Source organism: Salvia splendens, chromosome 1 (assembly GCF_004379255.2).
Source record: "Salvia splendens isolate huo1 chromosome 1, SspV2, whole genome shotgun sequence".
NCBI classification, from domain to species: domain Eukaryota; kingdom Viridiplantae; phylum Streptophyta; class Magnoliopsida; order Lamiales; family Lamiaceae; genus Salvia; species Salvia splendens.
This window is the reverse complement of record NC_056032.1, coordinates 27,791,296-27,814,353: the sequence shown is the minus strand read 5'-3', so window position 1 is coordinate 27,814,353 and position 23,058 is coordinate 27,791,296. Positions and strand designations below refer to the sequence as shown.

The 23,058-nt window shown below is 37.6% G+C and overlaps 2 protein-coding genes across 2 annotated transcripts; one reads left to right on the top strand and one right to left on the bottom strand.

The window, feature by feature from the left end:
- Positions 1–11,142: 11,142 nt before the first annotated feature.
- Positions 11,143–12,882, top strand: LOC121763611 (9-cis-epoxycarotenoid dioxygenase NCED6, chloroplastic-like). The gene has a single exon (XM_042159709.1). The coding sequence runs from the start codon at positions 11,143–11,145 to the stop codon at positions 12,880–12,882; it is 1,740 nt and encodes a 579-aa protein (XP_042015643.1).
- A 5,242-nt stretch (positions 12,883–18,124) lies between these two features.
- Positions 18,125–18,865, bottom strand: LOC121763526. The gene has a single exon (XM_042159594.1). It carries the CDS (start codon positions 18,863–18,865, stop codon positions 18,125–18,127), a length of 741 nt encoding a protein of 246 aa, XP_042015528.1.
- Positions 18,866–23,058: the final 4,193 nt, after the last annotated feature.

The following is a 23,058-nucleotide window of genomic DNA, read 5'->3' as shown; positions in this document are numbered from 1 at the left end:
GAAAACTAAAAACAATTTGAAAGTAATAAAACAACTAATCGCAAATAATTAAGGAGGTAAAAATATGAGAGATAAGAGAATTCCAGGGATGTGCGTTCACAGTTATGGCTATAAAAATTCCAACTACAATACCTTAGCATAGTTTATACTTCGATAGAACGAGTCACATAAGTTTTGCCCATGCGGCGCAAGCGTAGATTACTAACACTAGGGTTGTCAATCCTAGATCAGCAACTCCTAAAAGCTCCTAAGACCTTTGAAAAGTCTTCACTCTCAATTAACAGTGCCGTTTTAAGAGAAGCTAATTGTAGTGTCCACTAAGTAGATCTAACTCGCCAACCTCCTCTCACGATTATGTAGCAAGTTATATTAAATCATCGTCGAATGTGTCACTCAAACATGAAGTATTGTGGAACAACTTAGGGAAGAAATGAAGTAAAAACAAAACGGATATTAAATATAAAACATAATTGTATAACCAAAGTCGTTACTAACACTTCCCTAGAATCCTATGAATTTAGTTACACATAATTGAATAATCTAAAAACATAGAATGAAGGGAAAACAATGTGAACATAAGAACTAAAGCAATAAAACCCAAATGTTGAATCCTTGTAGCCTTGATCTTCTCTTGATTCCTTCTTCAACCTCTTGCACAATAAAGAACTCTCTCAAATTTATGCTCTAGAATTATAAGGCAAAAAGAGGATCCTAATGAAGAGGTTTGAGGGTGTATATATAGAGGAAAAATCGAGCTCCAGCAAATAAGGTAAAAGGTGGCTAAGTTTGGTAAATCTTGGGGAGAAAGTAGGTCAATTCTGTGCTCCGCATTTTCCCAGCGGGCCGCTGCACCTTGGCCAGCGGTCGCTGCATGTTGATCCGTAGCCTCTGCCTCTTGGATAGCGGTCACTACACTATGTTGCAGCGGTCGCTGTGAATAATCCCGTAGCTTCTGAAATTCTTAGAGCGGTCGCTGCGCACTCTCCAGCGGTCACTGGGCGTGTTATTCGTTTCAGCACGACTTTCTCCGGAGCGGACCGCTACTGACTCAACGGTCGTTGGGCCCCAGCGGTCGCTGTATAAGTTGCAGCGGACCACTGGGCGTCTTGAAAACTCCTGATTTCCCGCATCGGTTGTGAGAACAACTAGTGTGGGGGTATATAGACTAAATGGGCTCTCTCCTAACAGGCTAGTCTTTTAGGCTGACTTCTCATGTCAGGTCTGTATCAATTGGTGCTTTCATTGAGAGTCCAAACGGCTCAAAGCGGTGGCCGGGCAACGAACTCGTCGTGACCAACGAGTACGTTTGGGACCGACTCAGAGTGGTAGTCGAGCAAAGAATCAGTTGTGACCAACGTGGTCGTGACCAACGAGAACTCGGAGTGGTGGCCTAGCAAAGAACCACCCGTGACCAACAAGGACGTTGGCCCTTAAAGGAGGGTCGAATGTTATAGACTCAATTCACACATCGGTTGTGAGAACAACTGGTGTGGGTTATATAGACTAAATGGGTTCTCCCTTCTAATAGGCTAGTCTTTTGTCTCTCGTTTGGTCTGTATCACTAGTGTATCATGAAGCAGTCAAGGATTAAGCCACAGGGGCTCCTCTAAGGCATAAACTTGCCTTTGAAATTTGTAGGCAAAATGTGATAGAAAATCCACCGCAAAATCACATTCCCTATGCATATGTTGACCCACCACCGAATCCAAATCAGATAACAAACCTTGTACTCGTTGAATAATAAAACGACAATTAACAGAGACTGCAGATGTCCCTCTTATCATAGACACCCCAATGAAACTATCCCTAAACCTTAAACTATCACTCTCACCTCTAAATTTTAAATACTAAGGCTCTTGCCGGCTGGAGGCTGTGAAACTGGCACCAAATCTCACAACTAAATAGCAGCACACCCCAATATTGACAGCAGAACCTTGCCTCCAACTTCCTACATCGTTGCGAATGAGTCCACCTCCAAAGGTGGAGCCCGAACTACAATCCAAAGAGGCATCCGTATTTAATTTCAAAACGCCTGGCATGGGAGGATTCCACTTCATTGAAAAAGGTAACTTCACTACACTATAGTCAGCTTCCTTCTTTATGCGCGGCACCTCCATCATTATAACTGTGCTCGAGATAAGAGATATTACCCCTTCCACGCTAACTCTCTCCCTCTTAAAAATGAACCTACGTCTCTTTTTCCAAATTTGCATCCTACACCAAAAAGTGTGCACCATTGCACTCCACTGCCCAACACAATCTTTGATCTAATATTTCTAATAACCTAATTCATCAAATTTAGTGTCACGACCGCCCTTTAGGGTTAATAAAAGCTGACGATCGTGATTAAAAGGACTTAATGAACAGACATAGAAGACTAGGGTTTCAATAAAAGTCTGACCAAGAATTTAAGTTTAATAAATAAAAAGACTAAAGGTTTAGCATTTATTCAAAAGATAATAAGTTTTCAAACATCCCAACAAACAGTTTCATAGTTAAATAAAAAAAATAGTAAAGAAAATATCACAGCGGAAGCATCCAAGAGAAGAGTGATGTCATGTGGGAAGACACAACGACACTCGGAGTTTCAAAACAAACATAGTATATTATTAATTCTGCTCAACACCACCAACCGCTCGTCGCCGCTCAACCTGCACATAGGGAAAACACATGCAGGGCTGAGTACTATAAAAATACTCAGTGGCTCATGCCGAAAACATTTTAAATAAGAGTATATGTTATCATGCCATACATAAGTAATCATCGGGGTTTGAGCTTTAGAAAGGCCCGAGACACCCAAAATATTTTCCATTGTTCAAAATAGCGACTGCGCAGTCATTTTCCCATAAACGTCAACCATATCTGCCAATACATGACTTGGAATGTGGCCACAAACCAAGCCACTAGACCGGCCAGCCCGTACGCTAGCACACAGTCTACCATAGGTGTACACTAATCCACGTAGGGTTTGCGGCCCTACGAGGACCCGAATTCGATTTATATAACAGTGGCAAAAGCCACATCAGATAGGCACGTTAAAACAAATCACGGCATGATAATCATAGAAATTTTCATCAATAAAGCATTTAGGACATCGTCCTTATTTAAAAGAGAGCCCACCTCGACCGTTTAGATTTCAAGTACTGCTTTCCCTTTGTTATCACGCTTCGCGCACGAGTTATCACCTTTAGATAATATATATTATCAATCAGTCACAAACATCGACTTAATATTATGCATGTCCCTAAAGTTTCCCTTTTTCCCCATCTTTGAATAACACATCACGTCATCATATATATATCATGTATATCACTTATAACAACATAGTTGTTTTTGTAAAGATAGAAATCTGGCAGCACTGCGCAACCATTTTATAAAAATTATTAAAAACTCACCCGACTTCCGTTGGGGCTAAAATTTTACCACAATGCAGCAGACTCATCAAATAACTTCCAGTTAAAAATTCATGTCAAAATAACCTTTTTTTGGTCGGTCAAATCGAAAACGTAACCTACTGGTCGAGAAAACATTTTCCAGCAGAATTGCGCAGTCAATTTCAAAAATTCACCAAACAATCATCTTTTGTCCAAATGAGTTGAAATTTACACACAACACAGAAGACATCATGAAGTTTACTCAGAAAAAGAATCGATTAAAAAGGAGTTCATTTGATCAGTCAAAATCGTGTCGGAATCTACTATCCGAATCTACAGTTTTCAATTCTTAAAAATCCAATTAGGGTTTCATCCCCATTCATTCAAACACAACCTTTTCATGGTTTTAACACACAAGCATGCTTAAAAGAGTCCTCACACTCATGTTTTCATATAATCATACATCATTCACCAATGATTCATTAAATCTTCATACAATTTCATTCAAAACGCATACACACATACAAATACAAATTCCCACCGATTAAATCCTTAGATTTGAAATCCCTACACTCACTATATGCATGAGGGAGTCAAAATAATGTTTAGATTGAGAGGAATGAAGAATAGAGGTTTGATTGTACCTTTGTTGAACGAAACAATCGGTAGAAACGAATATAACTCTTGATTCTTCAACAAACTCTAGGCGAATCGAAAGGATCTTGAGTAGAGTAGAAGAACAAGTGTGAGAGGAGTGGGGAAGAGAGAATGGGCGTGTGAGAGAGGGAGTAGGCGTGTGAAATTGTGGGGGCTAGGGTTAGGGTTTGGTTTAATCTCTTATTTATAGAGTTAGGAATAAAATATCCTACAATTAAATAAAGATTTGGAGAAGATATGAGGGAGTGGGAATTGGCGTGAATTTGGTGGAGAGATTTTGAAATCTTGGCTATTTAATTAGCCAATGATTTTATTTGGTATTTCATGGAGTAGAATAAAATATTACGGAGCATAATAAAATAATAATTCTCTCAATAAAAAAAATAGGGAAGTGGCGTGAATTATGCTTCTTCCACAAGGAATAAATTTCAAATCTTTAATTGAACAAGATAAGGCAAGATTTGCTAGGATATTTGAATTTATTCATGGGAGGGAATAAATAGGGGATCAATTAGTATAATGAATAATTCCTCATCTCCACAATTAGGAGATTTTCGAAATCTCCATGGGTAAGCATGGGGGTCGACTTTCTTCATGAAGAAAATAAAGAATAATTGGATTTGGATTTAATTTGGATAATTATCTCAAACAAATAATTAAATCCAAGGAAAATAGAATCCCTCTCCAATAAATAGGAGTGGTCGAAATTTTCAAATAAAATGGACAAGGTAATTATTGATGATCCTATTTAATCTCACTCACCCTTAGAAAAATTAATTCACCACAATATATTTTACCCCGCATCAATTATTCAAACAGCCACGTCACAATTCAACACGATAGACTATTCCACCACATCTCAACTCCAAAACAAAATTAGGTCACATAGAAATCAAGCAATTAATTCACTCATCATTTAATTTGCATACTTCACGGCATTAAAAGCATTAAATGCAAAATTTCATGGTTCGAAAATTAGGGTTCAGAAAGTGGGGCGTTACAGTTAGAGAAGTACCAAAAATTTCATCTACCCCACCGGTGGCGGACCTACTAATGGGTTTAGGGTTATACTACATATAGTCAGTTTATTAAAATTTGCTCATCAGCTCAAGTGGCTGATCACTAGACTTGCCAGTGTCCTTGCCTGAGTTTGATTCCCTCTGAGCCCTTTATGGCTTTTTATATTTCTATTTGTCTTGTTGCTATTTTTTGTATTGTTTTTAATTTTCTTACATCTATTAGGCACAAAAAGTTTATGTTTTGTACTCCTCCTTCATGACTAACTTATTTAAAAGCATAAATTTCTCTAGTTTCCATATCATTTAATTATTTTTATCTCATTACTCATCTCCTTCGCATCTTTATAATGTCGAAACTTTTGGCAACACCGACATTTAAAAAATATCTTAGAGTTGAACCCCCCAACGTTAAAATCCTGCGTCCGTCACTGTTCCCCACTATACTTTAACAAACTCTACCAAGTTTTCTTCGCACCAGTGCAGTCACCAAGTCTTGCAATTTAAGAAAATGATGAGACTATTAATTCTCTTGGTCTCGTTTCTTCACAGAACAGTCTACTAGTCTTCAATCATTGGTCCCCTTGCATGTAATTAAATTAATGCATATTGGACTGTTTAATCCTTCATCTTCAATGAGCCTCTTGGATAATTCTTGAGTCAACAATTCTTGAACTAATCCATTCAATTTTTCCTTGAATTTCTTGGCTCGGCTTCTTATGACTGGTCCAACAGACATCGTAATTTGCAATCCTTGAGTTGCATCAGTATTAGTTGTAAGAATTTACATGTAATACCTTTCAAGTGAAAGACCGATTCATTAATCATTCCCCCTTTCTATCCTCATGTAATACCTTTTAAGTGAAAGACCGATTCATTAATCATTCCCCCTTTCTATCCTCTCCTCTTAACTCGGATCCCTAACCATGGTTTATCAGCCTTGTTGTCTTTAAGGTCATCCACAACGCTGTTACTAAATCGTCCCTTAAATTACTATTCGCGGGCCTCACTGTTCTTTTTTACTCCATACCTTAACTAAGGGATGAAACCTGCAACCCTTAACCGTCCTTTAAATTACTATTCATTCAATTTCATTTTTATTTTTATTTCCAACCAATTCAATTAAAAAAACACATTTCATTAAAAATAAAAAAAATTACAACATAAAATAAAAATATAACTTAAAATTCAAAAAAATAAAAAAAGACATAATTAAAATCCTAAAAAAATAAAAATGACAAAATTTAAAATACAATTTTATAGAAAATAAAAAACTACTCCGTCGGCGAATCATCTCCCGAAGGCGGTGGAGGTGCACTGAAGCAGTGAGGAGGTGGAATGCCAAGTTGTGCTGCCATAAACGTAATTCCGTTAAGCCAGGCTTTGTATTGGGCGGGCGTCATGTGGGAAGTGTCCGCCATTGTGGCGGTCATGTACATGGCCATAAGGGAGTTGGGGGGTCCCCCGAGCCCGAGCCCGCCTGGCTTGATTCGGCTCGGCCCCTCCTCCCTCTAGCCGCCTTCGCCGCATTTCTCTCTTGCGGCCGACGGCGCCCACGGGAGGACCCCCGGCATCGTCTGCAGGGGTCTCCACCTCCTGCGAGGAAAACTCTTGTGGCCCGCTGCCCGAACCGCCCTCACCAGACGAGTATTGGCCACTGGTCGTGTGCTTCGTGCGCTTCGAGGTCGAGCACGTGTTGGACCGCACACCGCCGGCCCACCTTTCCTCGTCCTTGACGACCTCCCAAACATCGACATATTTGAATTATTTGTCGGTGTCGTCGAAGTAGACCCGCAAGGCCGGCCTCAGAATGTCGGCTCCCGTGGCTCCGCTTTGGTAATGAGCCGCTTCATTCTTGTGAATGGCGCAGAATCGTTTGACCTCTCTGTCGACTCGGTCAAAGTGAGCGCAGAGCATCTTATATGTACGGAGGCGGGACCCCTTCGGCTTAATCTGGTGGTAGTCCTCGGTGACCTTTTCCCAGAAGCACTTCTGGGGTTGTTGATTCTCAACGATGGGATCGTACAAGACGCTGATCCAGGCGTTGTACACCGCCAGTGTTTCTTTGGGGCCATACGGATGCCGGCCTAGATCCTCCTCCTCCTTCTCGTCCGCCTCTGCCCTGGAGCTTCCACCGCCTCGGCCTCCTCCCTCGCCTCGGCCTTCTTTCGGAGTGGGTTCAATGGAATAATACTCCCGAATCTGGGATAATCCCTGAGAATACCGCGGGGCGGAGGGACGGGCGTATGCATCCACGTCAAAATTGGGTGGTTGGTACCCCCCCGGCGTCGACGAACCCTGGGTGCCCGGCGTCGACGAACCGGAACCACCCAATGTGTTGTACATGCTCTCCCAGTCGCCGAACGCGTTGAGATCCCACCCGCCGGAATCGCCACAGCCGGAGTTTCCGTCGTCGGACATTTTGTGATGGGATGTTAGATGAAAATTGGAGAGGAAATGGAGATGATTTGGGAAGAATAGATGTGTGGTTGTGTGTGAAATGAGGATGAATTAGGAGTATTTATAGAGTAAAAAAAATAAATAAAAAATTGGAAAACGGCGGCTATAAACGGTAATATTACCGTTTTCCACTTTTTAATTTTTTTTTAAATTCGAAATTTTTTAAAAAAATGATTTATTGCGTCAGCGTGACCCACTTGCGGGCCGGCGAGTGTGCGTCATGCATGGCGCCGGGGCGCGCCATGTCGCCTCGGCGCGTGGCGAGACGTCTCGCCATTCGTCACGCCGTGACGGAACACGGAACTGGCTGGGGAGGAGACGGGGCGCCGCAACGCGTCACGCCGCCGTCTCGTTCCTTTGTGGCTCCGCATTACCTTTGTGGCGCCGCAATGCGCAAGTTTGTGCTAGGCACACATTTGATGTGTGGGGCAGAATTGGTTGCGAAAATCCTGTTTTTGAATTATTTTCGTACTCAAGTATGAATTTAGTCCCCTTACAAGCTTTCTCCCCTTCTTGGATGAATTTTATATATGAAATTCAAAATTGATACGCTTGGTTGCATTTATGTTAATTGCCAACGTAAAGGTGTGCATCTAGCTTGAATATGCTAGTTCGTGGAGCCGTGCATGGGCGGACATAGTAAAGGAAAAGGGATGGCTTAAGCCCTTCCCCAAATTTTTGTTTTAATATTTTTCCTACTTCTAAAATTTCCATATATTTTGAAAACGGATATTAGCCCTCACCAAATTAAAGTTATTGAAGAGTAAATCATCACAAGTTGAATAAGAAGAGGGGCTGAAAATATTTGCAGCGGTAGAATAAAAGAACAATGGCGGTTGTGTATGGTTGAGGAAGAAGACTCAATTTTAAAAGAAATTGATATAGCACCTGCTTTAAATGTTTTCACTTATTGCCTGTTATTTAAATTAAAAGTTCAATTTTTATTTAGGGAGTGCACACCAAATTTCAATTTGATGACTTAGTTTTTTAATAAATGAATATTAACTAATTTAAAATCAAACAGTAGTAATAAATATTTATGATCCATTGTAATTTTCTTTTGAATAATAGAGTATAATATTATTTCAGTTTTCTTTTTTCAAATCAATTATGTTAAAGGGTTTGGGGTTTAGGTTTTGAAGATGACAAAGTTGAAGTTGATTAGTGTTGATGGATGATAAAATGACAATAATAGACAATGTTTTTAGCTACTAAGGAAGAATATTACATGTTTTTCTTATATAGTACTCCCTCCGTTTCTTCATAGTTTAGTCATTTTTCTATTTTGGGAAGTTCCTTCATAGTTGATTCATTTCAATATATGATAACTTTTTTCTCTCTCTTACTTTACTCTCTCTTACTTTATTTTCTCTACTTTATTCACTTTATACTTTATTCTCTCTACCTTTTTCTTTCTCTTACTTTTTTATCTATTTATTTAATACACCCAATATTCATTTCTAAAACTCCGTGCCGAAAAGTTTCGTCTCAACTATGAAGAAACGGAGGGAGTACATATATTTATTACGCCATAAGAATATACTCCGTTCTATAGAAATAGACTCTTTTTCATCTGTCTCAAAGAAATACTCCATATCTATTTATGAAAATAATTTTATCCACTAAATACTATTTCAACTGTCTTTTCTTTTTCTTTCTTATTAATAAATTACACATTAAAACTCGTGCATTCTCAAATGGTCTATTTCTATAGGATGGAGAGAGTATAGTACAACCCCTACATCTAAAATTTTTGCGTGTGCCCCGGAGTCGTGTAAGAGATTGTTTTAGTTGAAAGGTGTCAAGTATTGCAAATATCCTCGCATGGATTGTGTTTTATTGTTTCTCAAAATGGTTGTGTATTCTAAACAGTTCTTCGATCATCAGTATATTTTCATCTATTTTATTAAAAATGATTTATCCAATAATTTGTTGGTCACTCTGATACCATGATATAAGTTAATAGAGTTTCATCTTAAAATTAGTTGACGATTTAGTAATTCCAATTCCCTTACATAGATGTGGAAGATTTGTTACATTTTTATTTTTATTTATCAATAAGTTTGTGTATTTGGAAGCAATTTCGTGCTCCATAATAGTAGTGCCTTCAGTATACTATTTTTCATTTTTACTATATTTATTCATATTAAACGTGTTAAAAGATAAATATTATTCATACCTATTAAAGATCTAAAAAAAGTTATTAACGTTGTACTCCCTCAGTTCCATAGTAGTGGAGACGTTTCTTATCGGCACGAGATTTAAGAAAAATTGTATTAAGTGAGTTAAGTAAATGAAGAATAAAGTAGAAAATGAAAAAGGTAGAGATATGAAGAGAGTGTAAAATAATTGAGAAGAAATGTGTCGACTTTTACTAAAAAGGGAAATTACTCCACTACTATAGAACGTACCAAAATGACTCTACCACCATGAAACGGAGAGATTACATTAATTTATTAATGTTTGCTTATTTAATCGGACAGATTAAGAATATTTGCCTGTTATAAATTCACAACTTACGTGTGACCCGAGTCCTGATTGGCCTTTCCTAATAAAATAGTAAATGGTTGTTTAATTCCACTCTGTATTTATTTTACTCGTACTACCCATAAAATTGATGGATAAATGAAAAAGCTGTCATATGAATATATAAACAAACACACTTACCACTTCAAAATATGAATTTTTAGTACAGCTAATTTTACAATTTACGTTTATTATAAAATAAATATTATTCCCTTCGTCCACAATTTAAAGAATCAATTTGGAATTTTGGAATATCCACGAATTAAAGAACCATTTACTTTTTTCTACTAATACAGACTCCACGTTCCATTAATTTTTTTACTCACAATCCGTTATAAACTATTACTCTCTACGTTCCAAGGTAGTTGAGTTGTATTTCCTTTTATGTTGCCCCAAGGTAATTGACTCATATCCTGTTTTGACAAAAATATTATCCTGTCTCATACTTTAACTGTCTTCATTTCTCTTACTCTCTCCGTCCCACCGAATATGACCCATTTTCCGTTTTAGTTTGTCTCACCCAACATGACCCATTACTAAAAATAAAATTTTTTTTATCTCTACTTTATTCCTTCTCTTTTAATTTACTCTCTCCACCTAACACACAAAATAAAATTGCATAAAATCTCTTGTCGCCCAAGGAAAGGAAGGTCATCTTTCTTGGGACGGAATGAGTATTTTATTCTTTGTTTTACTTTACTCTCCACATTAACCTTTAACACATCAATTTCTTAAATTACGTACTCAAAATAAATGTCTCAACTACCTAAAGACGGACAAATGGAGTACTATAAATGGAACTTACGTTCCATTAACTTTTTTCATCCACATTTATTCAAAAGTTAAATAATATTTTAAAATTCATAAAAATGGCTTTTTAAACATTGAATAGATTGAGTACATATTATATTCTCATTCTTCTTAAAACCCATTGGAAAAGTTAAATAATATTTTAAAATTCATAAAAATGGCTTTTTAAATAATGAACAGATTTAGTATATATTATATTGTCATTCTTCTTAAAACCCATTGAAGTATTTATTATATTGTCATTCTTCTTACAACCCTTTGTGTCCTCATTGTTTCTCACACCCAACTAAGATTCCAAAATGCACCTCTCACTCTCCCACCACCTTTTCTTCACCTCTATTCCTTCCACCCACAAATCCACCACCAAAACTCCTATTTCATGCAACGTTCTACTCAATCCGTTGAAGAAGTCACTTCCATCGCCAGCGCCGCCGTTCTCCCCAACCAAATTCTCACCGGAATACGTTCCGCCGCCATCGCTAGGCCCCATTCAGAAACTAGCGGCGGCGGCCCTCGACATGGTAGAGAACTCAATCTTGATTAAATTAGAAAAGAATAAGAATTTGAACCCGATGATTGACCCGGCGGTTCAACTCCAAGGAAACTACGCCCCGGTCCAAGAGGTCCCGGTCCAGACCGGCTTGGAAGTCACCGGCACCATCCCTAGAAGCATCCGAGGCGTCTACCTCCGAAATGGCGGCAACACGCTATTCCCACCGACTGGCGGCCACCACTTCTTCGACGGCGACGGCATGATCCACGCCGTCACACTGAAGGGTGGAGAATCCGCCAGCTATGCATGTCGGTTCACTAAAACGAACCGGCTCCTTGCAGAAGCCAGTTTGGGGAAACCATTTTTCCCCAAACCAATTGGTGAGCTGCAGGGCCGGCTTGGCCTGGCCAGGCTGGGCCTTTTCTACGCCCGGACCGCGATTGGTCTAGCCGATTCAGGTGGTGGCATGGGCGTGGCAAACGTGGCGTTGACATACTTCAACGGCCGGCTCCTAGCTATGTCGGAGGACGACCTCCCCTACGCCGTTCGAATTAGGCCGGACGGCGATCTGGAGACGACCGGACGGTATGATTTCGATGGGCAATTGAGAAATTCCATGATTGCCCATCCTAAGGTGGACCCCGCCACAGGGGATCTATACTCACTGAGCTACAACGTAATTTCGCAGCCCCACCTTAAATTCTTAAAATTCGACAAAAATGGCAAAATGACACGTGAGGTGGGGATTTCCCTCCAACAGCCGACCATGATTCATGACTTTGCGATGACGCAAAGTCATGTGGTCATCCCTGATCATCAGATGGTTTTCAAACTATCTGAGATGATCCAGGGTGGATTGCCAGTGGTCCACGACCCTGATAAAGTCTCCAGATTCGGTGTCATGTCAAAGATTGCCAACCACGAATCTATGATACAATGGATTGATGTACCTGATTGTTTCTGTTTTCATATCTGGAATGCTTGGGAGGAAGTCGATGATCACGGGCACAGGGTCATCGTTGTTATAAATTCGTGTTTGACACCAATGGAATCTCTATATTTTTCCGATAGCAATAATCCATTGAAGGCTGAATTATCCGAGGTACGATTGAATTTGGATACGGGTAGGTCGACTAGAAGGGTTATCGTTTCTGGTATAAATTTGGAGGGCGGGCAAGTTGATAAGCACCATTTGGGTAAAAGAACTCGTTACGTATACTTAGCTATTGCGGAGCCATGGCCTAAATGTAGCGGCATTGCTAAGGTCGACTTGGACACGGGGGACGTGGCCAAGTACTTGTATGGGAGTCGAAAGTTTGGGGGCGAAGTGTGTTTTGTGCCAAACGAGGATGAGGACGAGGACGAGGAAGAAGGGTTTTTGATGAGTTTCTTGAGAGATGAGGAGAGAGAAAAGTCTGAGTTAGTGATTTTGAAAGCTTCAACAATGACTCAAGTTGCTTCAGTCAAGATTCCATCGCGAGTGCCATATGGTTTCCATGGCACATTTATTAGTGCTCAAGAGCTAGCCAAACAGTCATTGTTTTAGTCATGAAAACAATGGTATTTTATGTTATAAAGTTAATAAACAAACATAAATATTATGTTCTAGTATTTTGAAATATGATCATTTGGCTAGGTTGTCTTTCTCTATTCTTTATGTGCTTCATCCATTTTAAATTTCCAAGTTTTTGTTCACTCTTTTCTTTTCCATCTCAGCCTTGACGTTAGAGCATCTGCAACGGTGAGCACAAGCTCTCCGTCGGTCCTTGCCGCTGGCAAGGACACGCTTGTCCGCCGCTGCGCTCTTGCCGCTGGCAAGCACGTCCATGCCAGCGAGCAGGGCGACGTAGCGTGTTTCTATTGGCCGTTGGCATTTTCTTTTTATCTTTTTTTTAAAAAAAAAATCGAAAATAATACCAAAAATAAAAATAAAAAAAATTTTGGATTCCCAAAAATATACTCGTTTTATTACCATTTTTTTGAATTTTTTTTTTAAAAAATTTAATCCCAAAACCATCTATAAATACACACATTCATCATCCATTTGGACGAAATTCGGTCACTTATGAATTTAATTATGTAATTTTTTATTTTTAGGATTTTAATTACGTACTTTTTAAATTTTAGGATTTTAATTATGTAATTTTTATTTTATTTGTAATTTGTAATATTATTGCGGATATTTTTAATGCATTTTAATTTTATGGAAATGTTTTTATTCAAATTGAATAATAGAATGGTGGGGCCCTTGTGCTCATCCTTGCGCAAGAGCACGGCTGTGGGTGTTGTGCTCTTGCCTAAGAGCAGGCAAAAAAAGTGGGGCCGGGCCAACAACTGTGCTCGTTGGCAAGAGCACGGTTGTGGATGCTATTAATTTTATTTTACAATTCTTGGCTAAGATTTGATTATATCCCAACAGGAGTAATATTAATTTCTACAGTGTAATTTCGTTTCAATTCTAAGGCAATAACTATTAATTTCTGTCGATTGTAGGATTGTACTCCCTCCGTCCCAGATAATTTGTCTCATTTTTCTATTTCAGTCCGTCTCATTTCACTTTTTACTATTTTTGGTAATAGACCTATATTCCACTAACTCATTTCTACTCACCTTTTGTTATAAAACAGATATATAAAAGTAGGACTCACATTCCACTAACTTTTTCAACTCACTTTTCATTATATTTCTTAAACCCGTCCCCGGTCAAAGTGAGACAAATTATCTGGGACGGAGGGAGTAATTAATTTTGTTGTTTAATATTATTAAACGAGAAGGAAATTAAATCACAATATCTAGTTTCCACCATAAAAGTTTTTGCATTTACTCATTTACTAATAAATTTGAATGGAAATTTGCATTTACTCATTTACTAATAATTAAATTTGAATGGAAAATTGCATTTAATACGTTCATACTCACATTGGAAAGTAGTATAGAAGTCAAATGATTATATCATCCAAATAAGCGCTAACGTTTCTTCAATGCATTTTCTGTGTGATTTCGATGAAATAGGTCATTCTTCTTTAATTCACCCAATTTATTGCTTTATTTTACTCGGTTTGGTATAAACAAACAAAAATTCTTGGTAAACCTGGCTGGAGAACACACATTTTAAATCATGTGTGGACAAAAGAGGTTATATTATTTCAAGGAGAAAATTTTTGTTTTTCAGGGGGAATCTCATTTCTCTCGTCCAAATTTTCATCATTTTTTTCAAAAATAGATTAAGTATAATTTTGTATTAGCGGATATTAACCAATTAATTGATGTTGTTTTCACATTTTCAGCACGAACGATATATGGCATTGGTAATTGAGGAGATGACTGGATATTAAACATTAATTAAGACATCAATCAAAGTAATTAAATTAATTAATTTTACTAGTTAGTTTCACCTTCATAAATGATAAAAAGAAATATATACTCATAAAATATGGTGTGAACTACGTAAACAGTTCCTTATGTATCAGTCATGAGTATGGATACTCTCTAAAAAAAATTTATATATAATTTTTTTGGTATTTTTGACATTTCTCGGCCCAAAATACCTCCAAAGCATGGACATCAATTTTGGACTTTCCTCCCAAGTACTAAATGATATTTTCCTTGAATTTCCAATACTAAATATGATATTTTTTTTCTCATGTTTGGATACTTGAAATGATATTTCAAATCTATGTTGTAAAATTATCCAAATTAAATAAATGAAATAATTTTCATCTCATTTATATGCAAAAATAATTACAAATATTTTTTGACTCCTTATGTATATAAACAAAATATAAAGTATCATTTTGATTAAAACTGAATATTCTCATTTAGTCAATTTTAATTTGTAAAGTGAATTATCTTAGACATTACTATTAGCTTTTTTCTCTTGCTTTAAGAGGAAAAATTAAGAATGGGAGAGAATGGAAGAGGAAGGAAGAGAAATAAGGACATCTTATTTAATTAAGAAAGACCTATAGAGATGATTTGACATAAATTTTATTTATTTATTTTGGATAAATTTATAATATAATTTGAAATATCATTTCAAATATCTAAATATGAGAAAAATATCATATTTAATATTTGGATGGGAAGTTGAGAAAAATATCTTATTTAGTATTTAGTGAAGAATTCAAAAATGTCCTCCATGCCTCGAGAGGTATTTTGGGCCAAAAAATTGACTCAGATACCATGAATGTGATTATCGCGTAAAAGAAAAAGCTATAAAATTTCTCCAGAGACTATTTATATTCATAACTGAAATATTAATGATTACTAGTATTACACCCGTGCTATGCACGGACTAAGATATTTTCAAAACATTGATTGATGGTTTCTATATGATTGAAACAAAATTATAAACAATATTATTAAACGAAAATTATAAACAAAAGATCATAGCATATAATAACAATGAACAAAATGTGTAATAAAAGTTTAAGTTATATGAAGGTACAAATATTTACAAATCAATATTGGAACATAATATTCAAACATTAAATTATAGATAAAAGAACTTTCAACCTCATCCTTGAAAACTAAAATCCTTATCAATTCTAAAACCTTTTTTATGACAACCAAGAATGCTGCAAAACCACCACAGGCAGGCAGCATATGTTATTTTTCGGCCCACCTAATTGTTGCATATAATAACCACGAGACTAAAAATAAAGCAAATTTACATCACTCAAAACAAAAGAAACCTAAAGAATGTATAATTACCACTTCTCCTAATGAGATTTAAGATACTGTTTATCAAAAGTTATAATTTAAGATTGCACTGGTGAGACACTTCCTAGTCGAGCTTCATTTCATTACAATATAGTGACCATATACACTAAAAACCCAAACCTTGAAACCTAAATTCTAAACCCTTAACTTTAAAATATACTCATCATGTCCAACAAATGAGCCAAAATATCAATAAAATTCTCCCTCCGTCCCAGTTCAATTTTATTTTGTTGATCACTTATTCTATTTTGGGGGTTTTAGATCTGTATTCGATATCTTACACTGGGTCGGCCTACTTGATAATCCTTACTGATAGTAGATGTTTTTTTACCTGAATCTTGGCTGTAAATTTGTTTATATGCTCATATCAAGAAAGTGTTTTACAATAGGGCTATGTTGTAAACAAAAAAAAAAATCTTTCTTGCATTCATCCAAGCATCTATTCACCCAATGGTATTACTTATTGGAGCCGAAGTAGTGTTTTGTTGAAATGAGGAGTCAAAGACATCGCCGGAAGGGGTTTAATTTCGGTTGTGGCCAAGCCGTGGAGACAACCGATTCGAACATTCGATTATAATTGTAAGGTAAGTAAAAATGTGTGGATAGTAATCAAGCTTCCAAACGTTATATTTATATATAGGCCAATAAATTATGGCGCTACATATTCTAAAAACCTTTCATATTATCCACTTAGACTAAAATTAATTGTGATTAACGATTGTTTGCATTTTTTTCATATTAACCGTTTCTACTTTTTAAAATTAATTTGATCGTATGCTGAAATCATTAATTGCCTTGGGATGAAACCTTTCCTATTCCCCACTTCGGATAAACATAAGTGTGAATAACGGTTATTTGCCTTATAATTAGGGAATATGTAGTGTCATGTTTGCCTAATAAAATGAGGTAGTATAAGTTTATGCATGACATGTAAACTGTACCTTTAAATATTGTAAGCGTCTGGATGAGATGTGTGCATTTAATACAAAATAACTATGGAAGTTATTTTTTTTTGTTAATTAATATACAATTATGCATGAAATGTACGTGTAAACGTGTTGACAAACATTAAAGAAGAAAATTGCAAGCCCGGTTTGTCTTCAATGTTTGCTTGAATTATTTTGCAATATTCACTACATTTAATGGAAGTTTTAGTAACAAAAATCAGTTTTAATTAAATAATAATTATATTTAGCAATATTCATTACATTTATTGGAAGTCTAATTAATTTCCATGAAACTGCCGTTAACCCTAAACAAATTCGCAAACAAAAATTAGTTTTAATTAAATTATAATTTTTAATATAAAATGGCAATCTTGTAAATATCTCCAAAACTCCCCTTTTATATATGTATAGATATATTCAATTCACTCTAAAATATAAATAATAATTCCCCTGTTCCATTTGTAACGTCCCACGTTCAAATTTTGGCTTTTACATTTGAAATATCGCATTTAATTTTTATTTGTGAATATTTATGTGTTATATCTATTTTTATTCATTTTTAAAGATAATTAAAAATCGTTCTCCATAATCTAATCTCTCAATCTATTGGATGGAGGCAAAATATCTTATTAATAATGCTACGCTTCATCGTCGTGTTAAATCCCTTTTTATTTATGCGATAAAATGTCACTTTATAATCTAACTAATGTTTTTCTACGTAATTGTGCCTAATTTCGAATTAAATGGAAGGAGTAGCATACATGCACAACCAAATATTTACTCCCTCCTTCCGCCATTAGGATTTATGTCATCCTTGCACAGGGGCAGTGGCGGATCCAGGAATTTATATTCGGGGGTGCAAGTCATATGATAAATCATTATATAACATACCAAAAATAAAAACTAATACTAAAAGAAATATATTTTGAAATATATAAATTTTAGAGTCATACATTTCAAAATACAAAAATAAACTACATTATATCTAATTTATTTTTCGACGAGTCTTTATTTCTTCAAAACGATTCACTATATCATCATCGGATACTTGTAGAAACACATCTTTCTCAATGAAAGTGACCAAACAATCATTCAAAGGTTGATCACCCATTCTATTTCTCAACTTGCAGTGGTAACCGGAAGAATCAAAATCAACTTGATAAGCAAAACCACACGCGAATAAACCACATCTCTTTTTGTTTCAACAAGCTTCACCAAAAGAGAACTAATATCTCGCAAATTCTGAAAGTCTTCATCACTTCTCATATCTCCAATGAATATATCAAGTTGGCACTCAAGGTCCATCAAATCAATATTTGAAAAATCGGAAGGATAAAAAGTGGCAAGTTTGAGTACCTTTTCCTTGTCAAAAGAAGAGAAGCCATCTTTAGCATTGAAGCAAGCCATACATCTGAGCAACTCCATATTAACTTCATCGAATCGATTATCAAGTTCTTGAAGTAATAAGTCAATCACTTTGATAAACACATCAACACGAAAATGATGAAGATATGAAACTTGTTGAACAAAACGTTTTGATCTTCCATGAGGGTTATAGTGAGCTTTCATATCTGGAACAACAATACCATGTTTATTGCAAATTGAGATTACCTTGTTCAAGTGAATCTCCCATCCATCCTCCCTCATTTTCTGTAGTTGATCTTTGGTTAAAGTGACAAGCCTCATAGCATTAATGATGTCTTGATCTCTTCTTTGCAAAGCAAGACACAAATTGTTAGTGTACCCAAATATAGTAGTCATTAGTTGTGCCATAAACACGAAATCAAATGACTCTAGTAAGTACAAAATGCCTTGAGCTTTTCCCTTATCATCGAAAACGGAATCTTTCTTTCCAATCATCGTAAGAACTTAAAAAATTGTAGAAAATAAGTCCATGATATTCAAAAGAGTCTTGTAGTGAGAACTCCAACGAGTGTCTCCAGGCTTTTTCAAACTAAGTTCTTGATTCAACCCCGATCCCGATTCAAGTTCACCAATTTCCAAGGCTTGAGCAACTTTTTGTGCTTGAACTTCGCGAAGCAATTCATTTCTCTTACAAGAAACTCCAATTACATTCAACAAAATACTAACAGTTTCAAAAAGCCAACTACAATCATCGTTCTTTTTTGAAATGGCTACCAAAGTCAGAAGATCAAATTTTTTTAAATTGAAACACAATAATTTAGAATCCAAAACAACAATTAAGCTATATAAAATTAAATACTTGTGCATTTAGTACTCTATAATCCCTAAAATAATACATAATTGAGAATTTCTCATCCACAAATAATTGGAAGCACGACTGTTTTCAATTCACCCCAATTCCAAGACAATAAGGACGTGTTCACTACATTTATTGTGGGTTCTCATTAAATGAAACAAGGGCATAAATGTGTTTCCTGGGCCCACACAATTCACATACTAAATGGGCGTTCAGATTTGAGGAATTGCATTTTGCCATTTTTTAACCTGCCTTTTTCCGACTGCCAATGACAGGTTTGCCCCTAACACCATTCCATGAAAACTATTTGCCGCGCACAGACGCACAATTTAGCGGCAATCGAAAATTGAACATTTTTACTCTACGTAAATAAAGCTTCCAGTTTCATAACAAACACAGAGCATTACTGAAACAAAAATGCAATCCGGAGCGCTGCGAATGAAAGGGTTCGTGCCACCTACTAAACGGCCAAGGTATGCGGCAACTGATGGTGGTATCCTCATGGAAGGTGTGTTCAATAGGTTTGACGCAATTGCAATTTTTTTTGGTGTTGCTACCATTGTATTTCAGTTAATCAACTTTTGGCCGTTGTGGAATTGGTGTTTATAGGCTCTGTAGGAATGAATTCTTCACCAAGGCAGAAGTTTCGGAAGGGAGACCGGACGCGTAGAATGTGGACGCCGCGTGAGGAAGAGATCCTGGCAGCGACACTCCTTGAACTCGTTGCTAGGGGGTGGAAATCAGATAATGGTTTTCGTGCGGGATACTTCACTAAGATCGAGGATAGTATTCGTGCAGAATTTCCAGACTCTGATATCCGCGGGACCCTCACGTGAATTCGAAAATATCTGCGTGGAAGAAAAGTTATGGTTCTTTGCGAAACATTTTTAGTCGGACAGGTATTGGATTCAATAGTGACGGGAAGCACAAGATTGAGTGTGATGATGAGCAATGAGAACAAATCGTTCAGGTAATACCTGATCAACCTCAAAGCACTTAACCCTCATTCACACACTCATATGTTGTTAGTTTTTTGGTGTTGTTTGCGAATGATATAAAGACCCGAAATTTCAGGCTGATAAAGAAGCAAAGTTTATGCGCCCAAAGTCTTGGCCGTTGTGGGATACATGGAAGAGTATTTTTGGCAATGATCGTGCCGGAGGCGGTGGGGCAGAGCAACTAGACGGAGCGGCTGCTGGAGCGCGTTCCCAACAGTTTGGGGGCAGTCAATCCAACGACAACTACTACTATCCTTCCTTCGATGATTTTTCCCCCGGTGCAAGCGTTCCCGTAAATGATATTCCTGATGTTAATGACCACGTTTCAGGACAGAGTGAGCAGGGGACATCAGCGAACAAAGCTAGCAGCCTCAAAGGAAAAAATGACTCCGGCGACACTGCAATGATGGAGTTTCTTGCAAATCTACACTCGGAGACCAATGCAAGGCTGGAGGTCATCTCATCAAGGATCGGATATGAGTTTGACCTGGACAAGGCTAGAGAGGATGTGTTTAAGAAGCTATGTACTGTGGATGGCCTTACTCTAGCGCAACGATATTAGTTATGCAACATCTTGGGTGACAAGCCTCAGCGGCTCCATATATTTACTGGTATGCCGGAAGCTGCTAGACTTGGGTACGTGTTGATGCCTATCGATGAGAATCGCAGGGGGATCTGAATGATCGTTTTATAGGTGGTATGGCTATTACTTTTGCCCTCTTTTGGTATGTGTAAGCTAGTATCTAAATTGTCAGACCGATCTTTTTTTTTTGGAAGAATAGTTATGTACGTGGGACGTGTATGATGAGATGCAATGCTGAAATCTTATTTCGGTTTATTGGTGACAAATTCTGTTAATGAATGCTTTCGTGATGTTGGTTGTAATTAGCAGTCTTTGGTATACTTTGATACACGAATTAGACCTTCTTCTGAATGTCTCAGAATATAGATAAAACAAAGAAGCAACCCCTTCTCATAATATATCATATATTTAGGTAGGCATCAATGCAGGCCCTAATGGTCTGCAAATATGGTGATAATAATACATCCGCAAAAGTCATATAAGGAGATCAGACAACAAAGTCCCAAACTACATTGTATCACATGCAAAATTCACACAGTGTGTGTCACATGAGGACTCTTGTCACCCTGCTGCCGTCGCTCATTTGTGAAGATATGGCAACCCCCCCCAATGGGTGAGTAGGAACCACAACAGCTTCCCTTCGGGGAGATATACAGCTGACCGACAGGAGCAAGCATATGCGGTGGGGGTTTTCGATAAGTCCTCCCCTCCTTGGACCTCACTTGTGAAGGCCCACCAGAAGAACATTTGGTGCTGGACTCCATGTCCATAATTGGATGTTCTTCGTCAAACAACTTGAGTCGAACAGGTCCACGAAGAAATGTTACCGGGGAGTTAACTTCTTCGTCAAATGTTCCTGCAACAAACAAAGATGACTCACTTGGAAGCTTCTCCGTGTCGTCGGATAGGACAATCACTTCCGTTGAATGCTCCAATTTCACGTCGTCCATCCCAAATAGACACGCAAGGGCAGGAAAGATGGGCTCTTCGTGATAGTAGTATGCTTTGGCCAATTCATATTTCTACACAACATAGACGGGTAGACGATGCACAACAAGAAAAATATTGTTATTTCACATGGAAGGAGAAGACTATTGAACCAAGAGGGCATGACTTCATACCTCCAAGATTTGAACCCACACTTCGTCAGAGGCAATCACAGACTTGGTTAGCTGATCCCATCTCACGCCCGGGAAGTTGACGACCTTCTTGAATGTTTTGTAGCGCGTATGGAGCACATCAACACTTCCATCTACTTCACCCGCAGAAAATTTGACTCCGGCGATGCTCCGGATTTCCGAGGCCACACTACGCAATACTCTCCATCGGGGGAATAGCGGGTTGTTGCATTGCATTTCACTCTGCTTGCTCACCAAAGTATCGACGAGGATTGTGTCACAATCCGCAGTCCATTTGCCTTGGTACAGGACGACCGATTGTGGAGGAATATCCATGGCTTGTGATCTTCGAAGAACAGTCGAAAGTTGGGTGGTGCAAATGCCAGTCAAGTTTCATAATTAAATAGAGATATAGGCTCATCACACCCAACCTTAATTACTTCTTGAAGAAAGGCTTGTGAAGTAATTACGATTGACACATATCTACCCCAACCATAATTCATGTTGGCTTAATTGCAATTGGAGGAGTAAATATGAATGACATTTTTCTACCCGTACTTAGGGGAGTATAGCTATGTATATCCTATAAAAGATTTTTCATAATTGGAGGAATAAATAAATGACAATACCTCCAAATTCGTCTTCCCTCTCTCGTCTCATCTGCTCTGCCAATTCGTCTCATCATACGCCCTACCGGGCGAAATAATAATACAAAAACGCCCGCCCGGGCGAAATGCCTTACGGGCTAGAAGAAAAACACCCGACTGGGTGGTTGGTTGTTGTGAAATCACCCGACCAGGTGATGCTTCTGAACCCCTTACGGTATACGCATTTCACCCGACCGGGTTTTTGGTTGTTGTCAAATCACCCGACCGGGTGATGCTTCTGGAGGCTCCACGGCTTCTGCAGACCAAGTGTTCGATGGAATGTTTGAGTGAGTTCTACCTAGCTTTTTTCATCCTAAACTTCGATTAAAAATGATTTGACAAGTCATACATTACATACAATTAAGTTTCAAACATTTTGCCAAAATATCAATGGACTTAGCCATCCAAATGTCCTAATTCAGATCATAGTCATACATTAACACAAAAGTTGCTAAAATATGAGAAACTATTACATAAGCTTCCCGA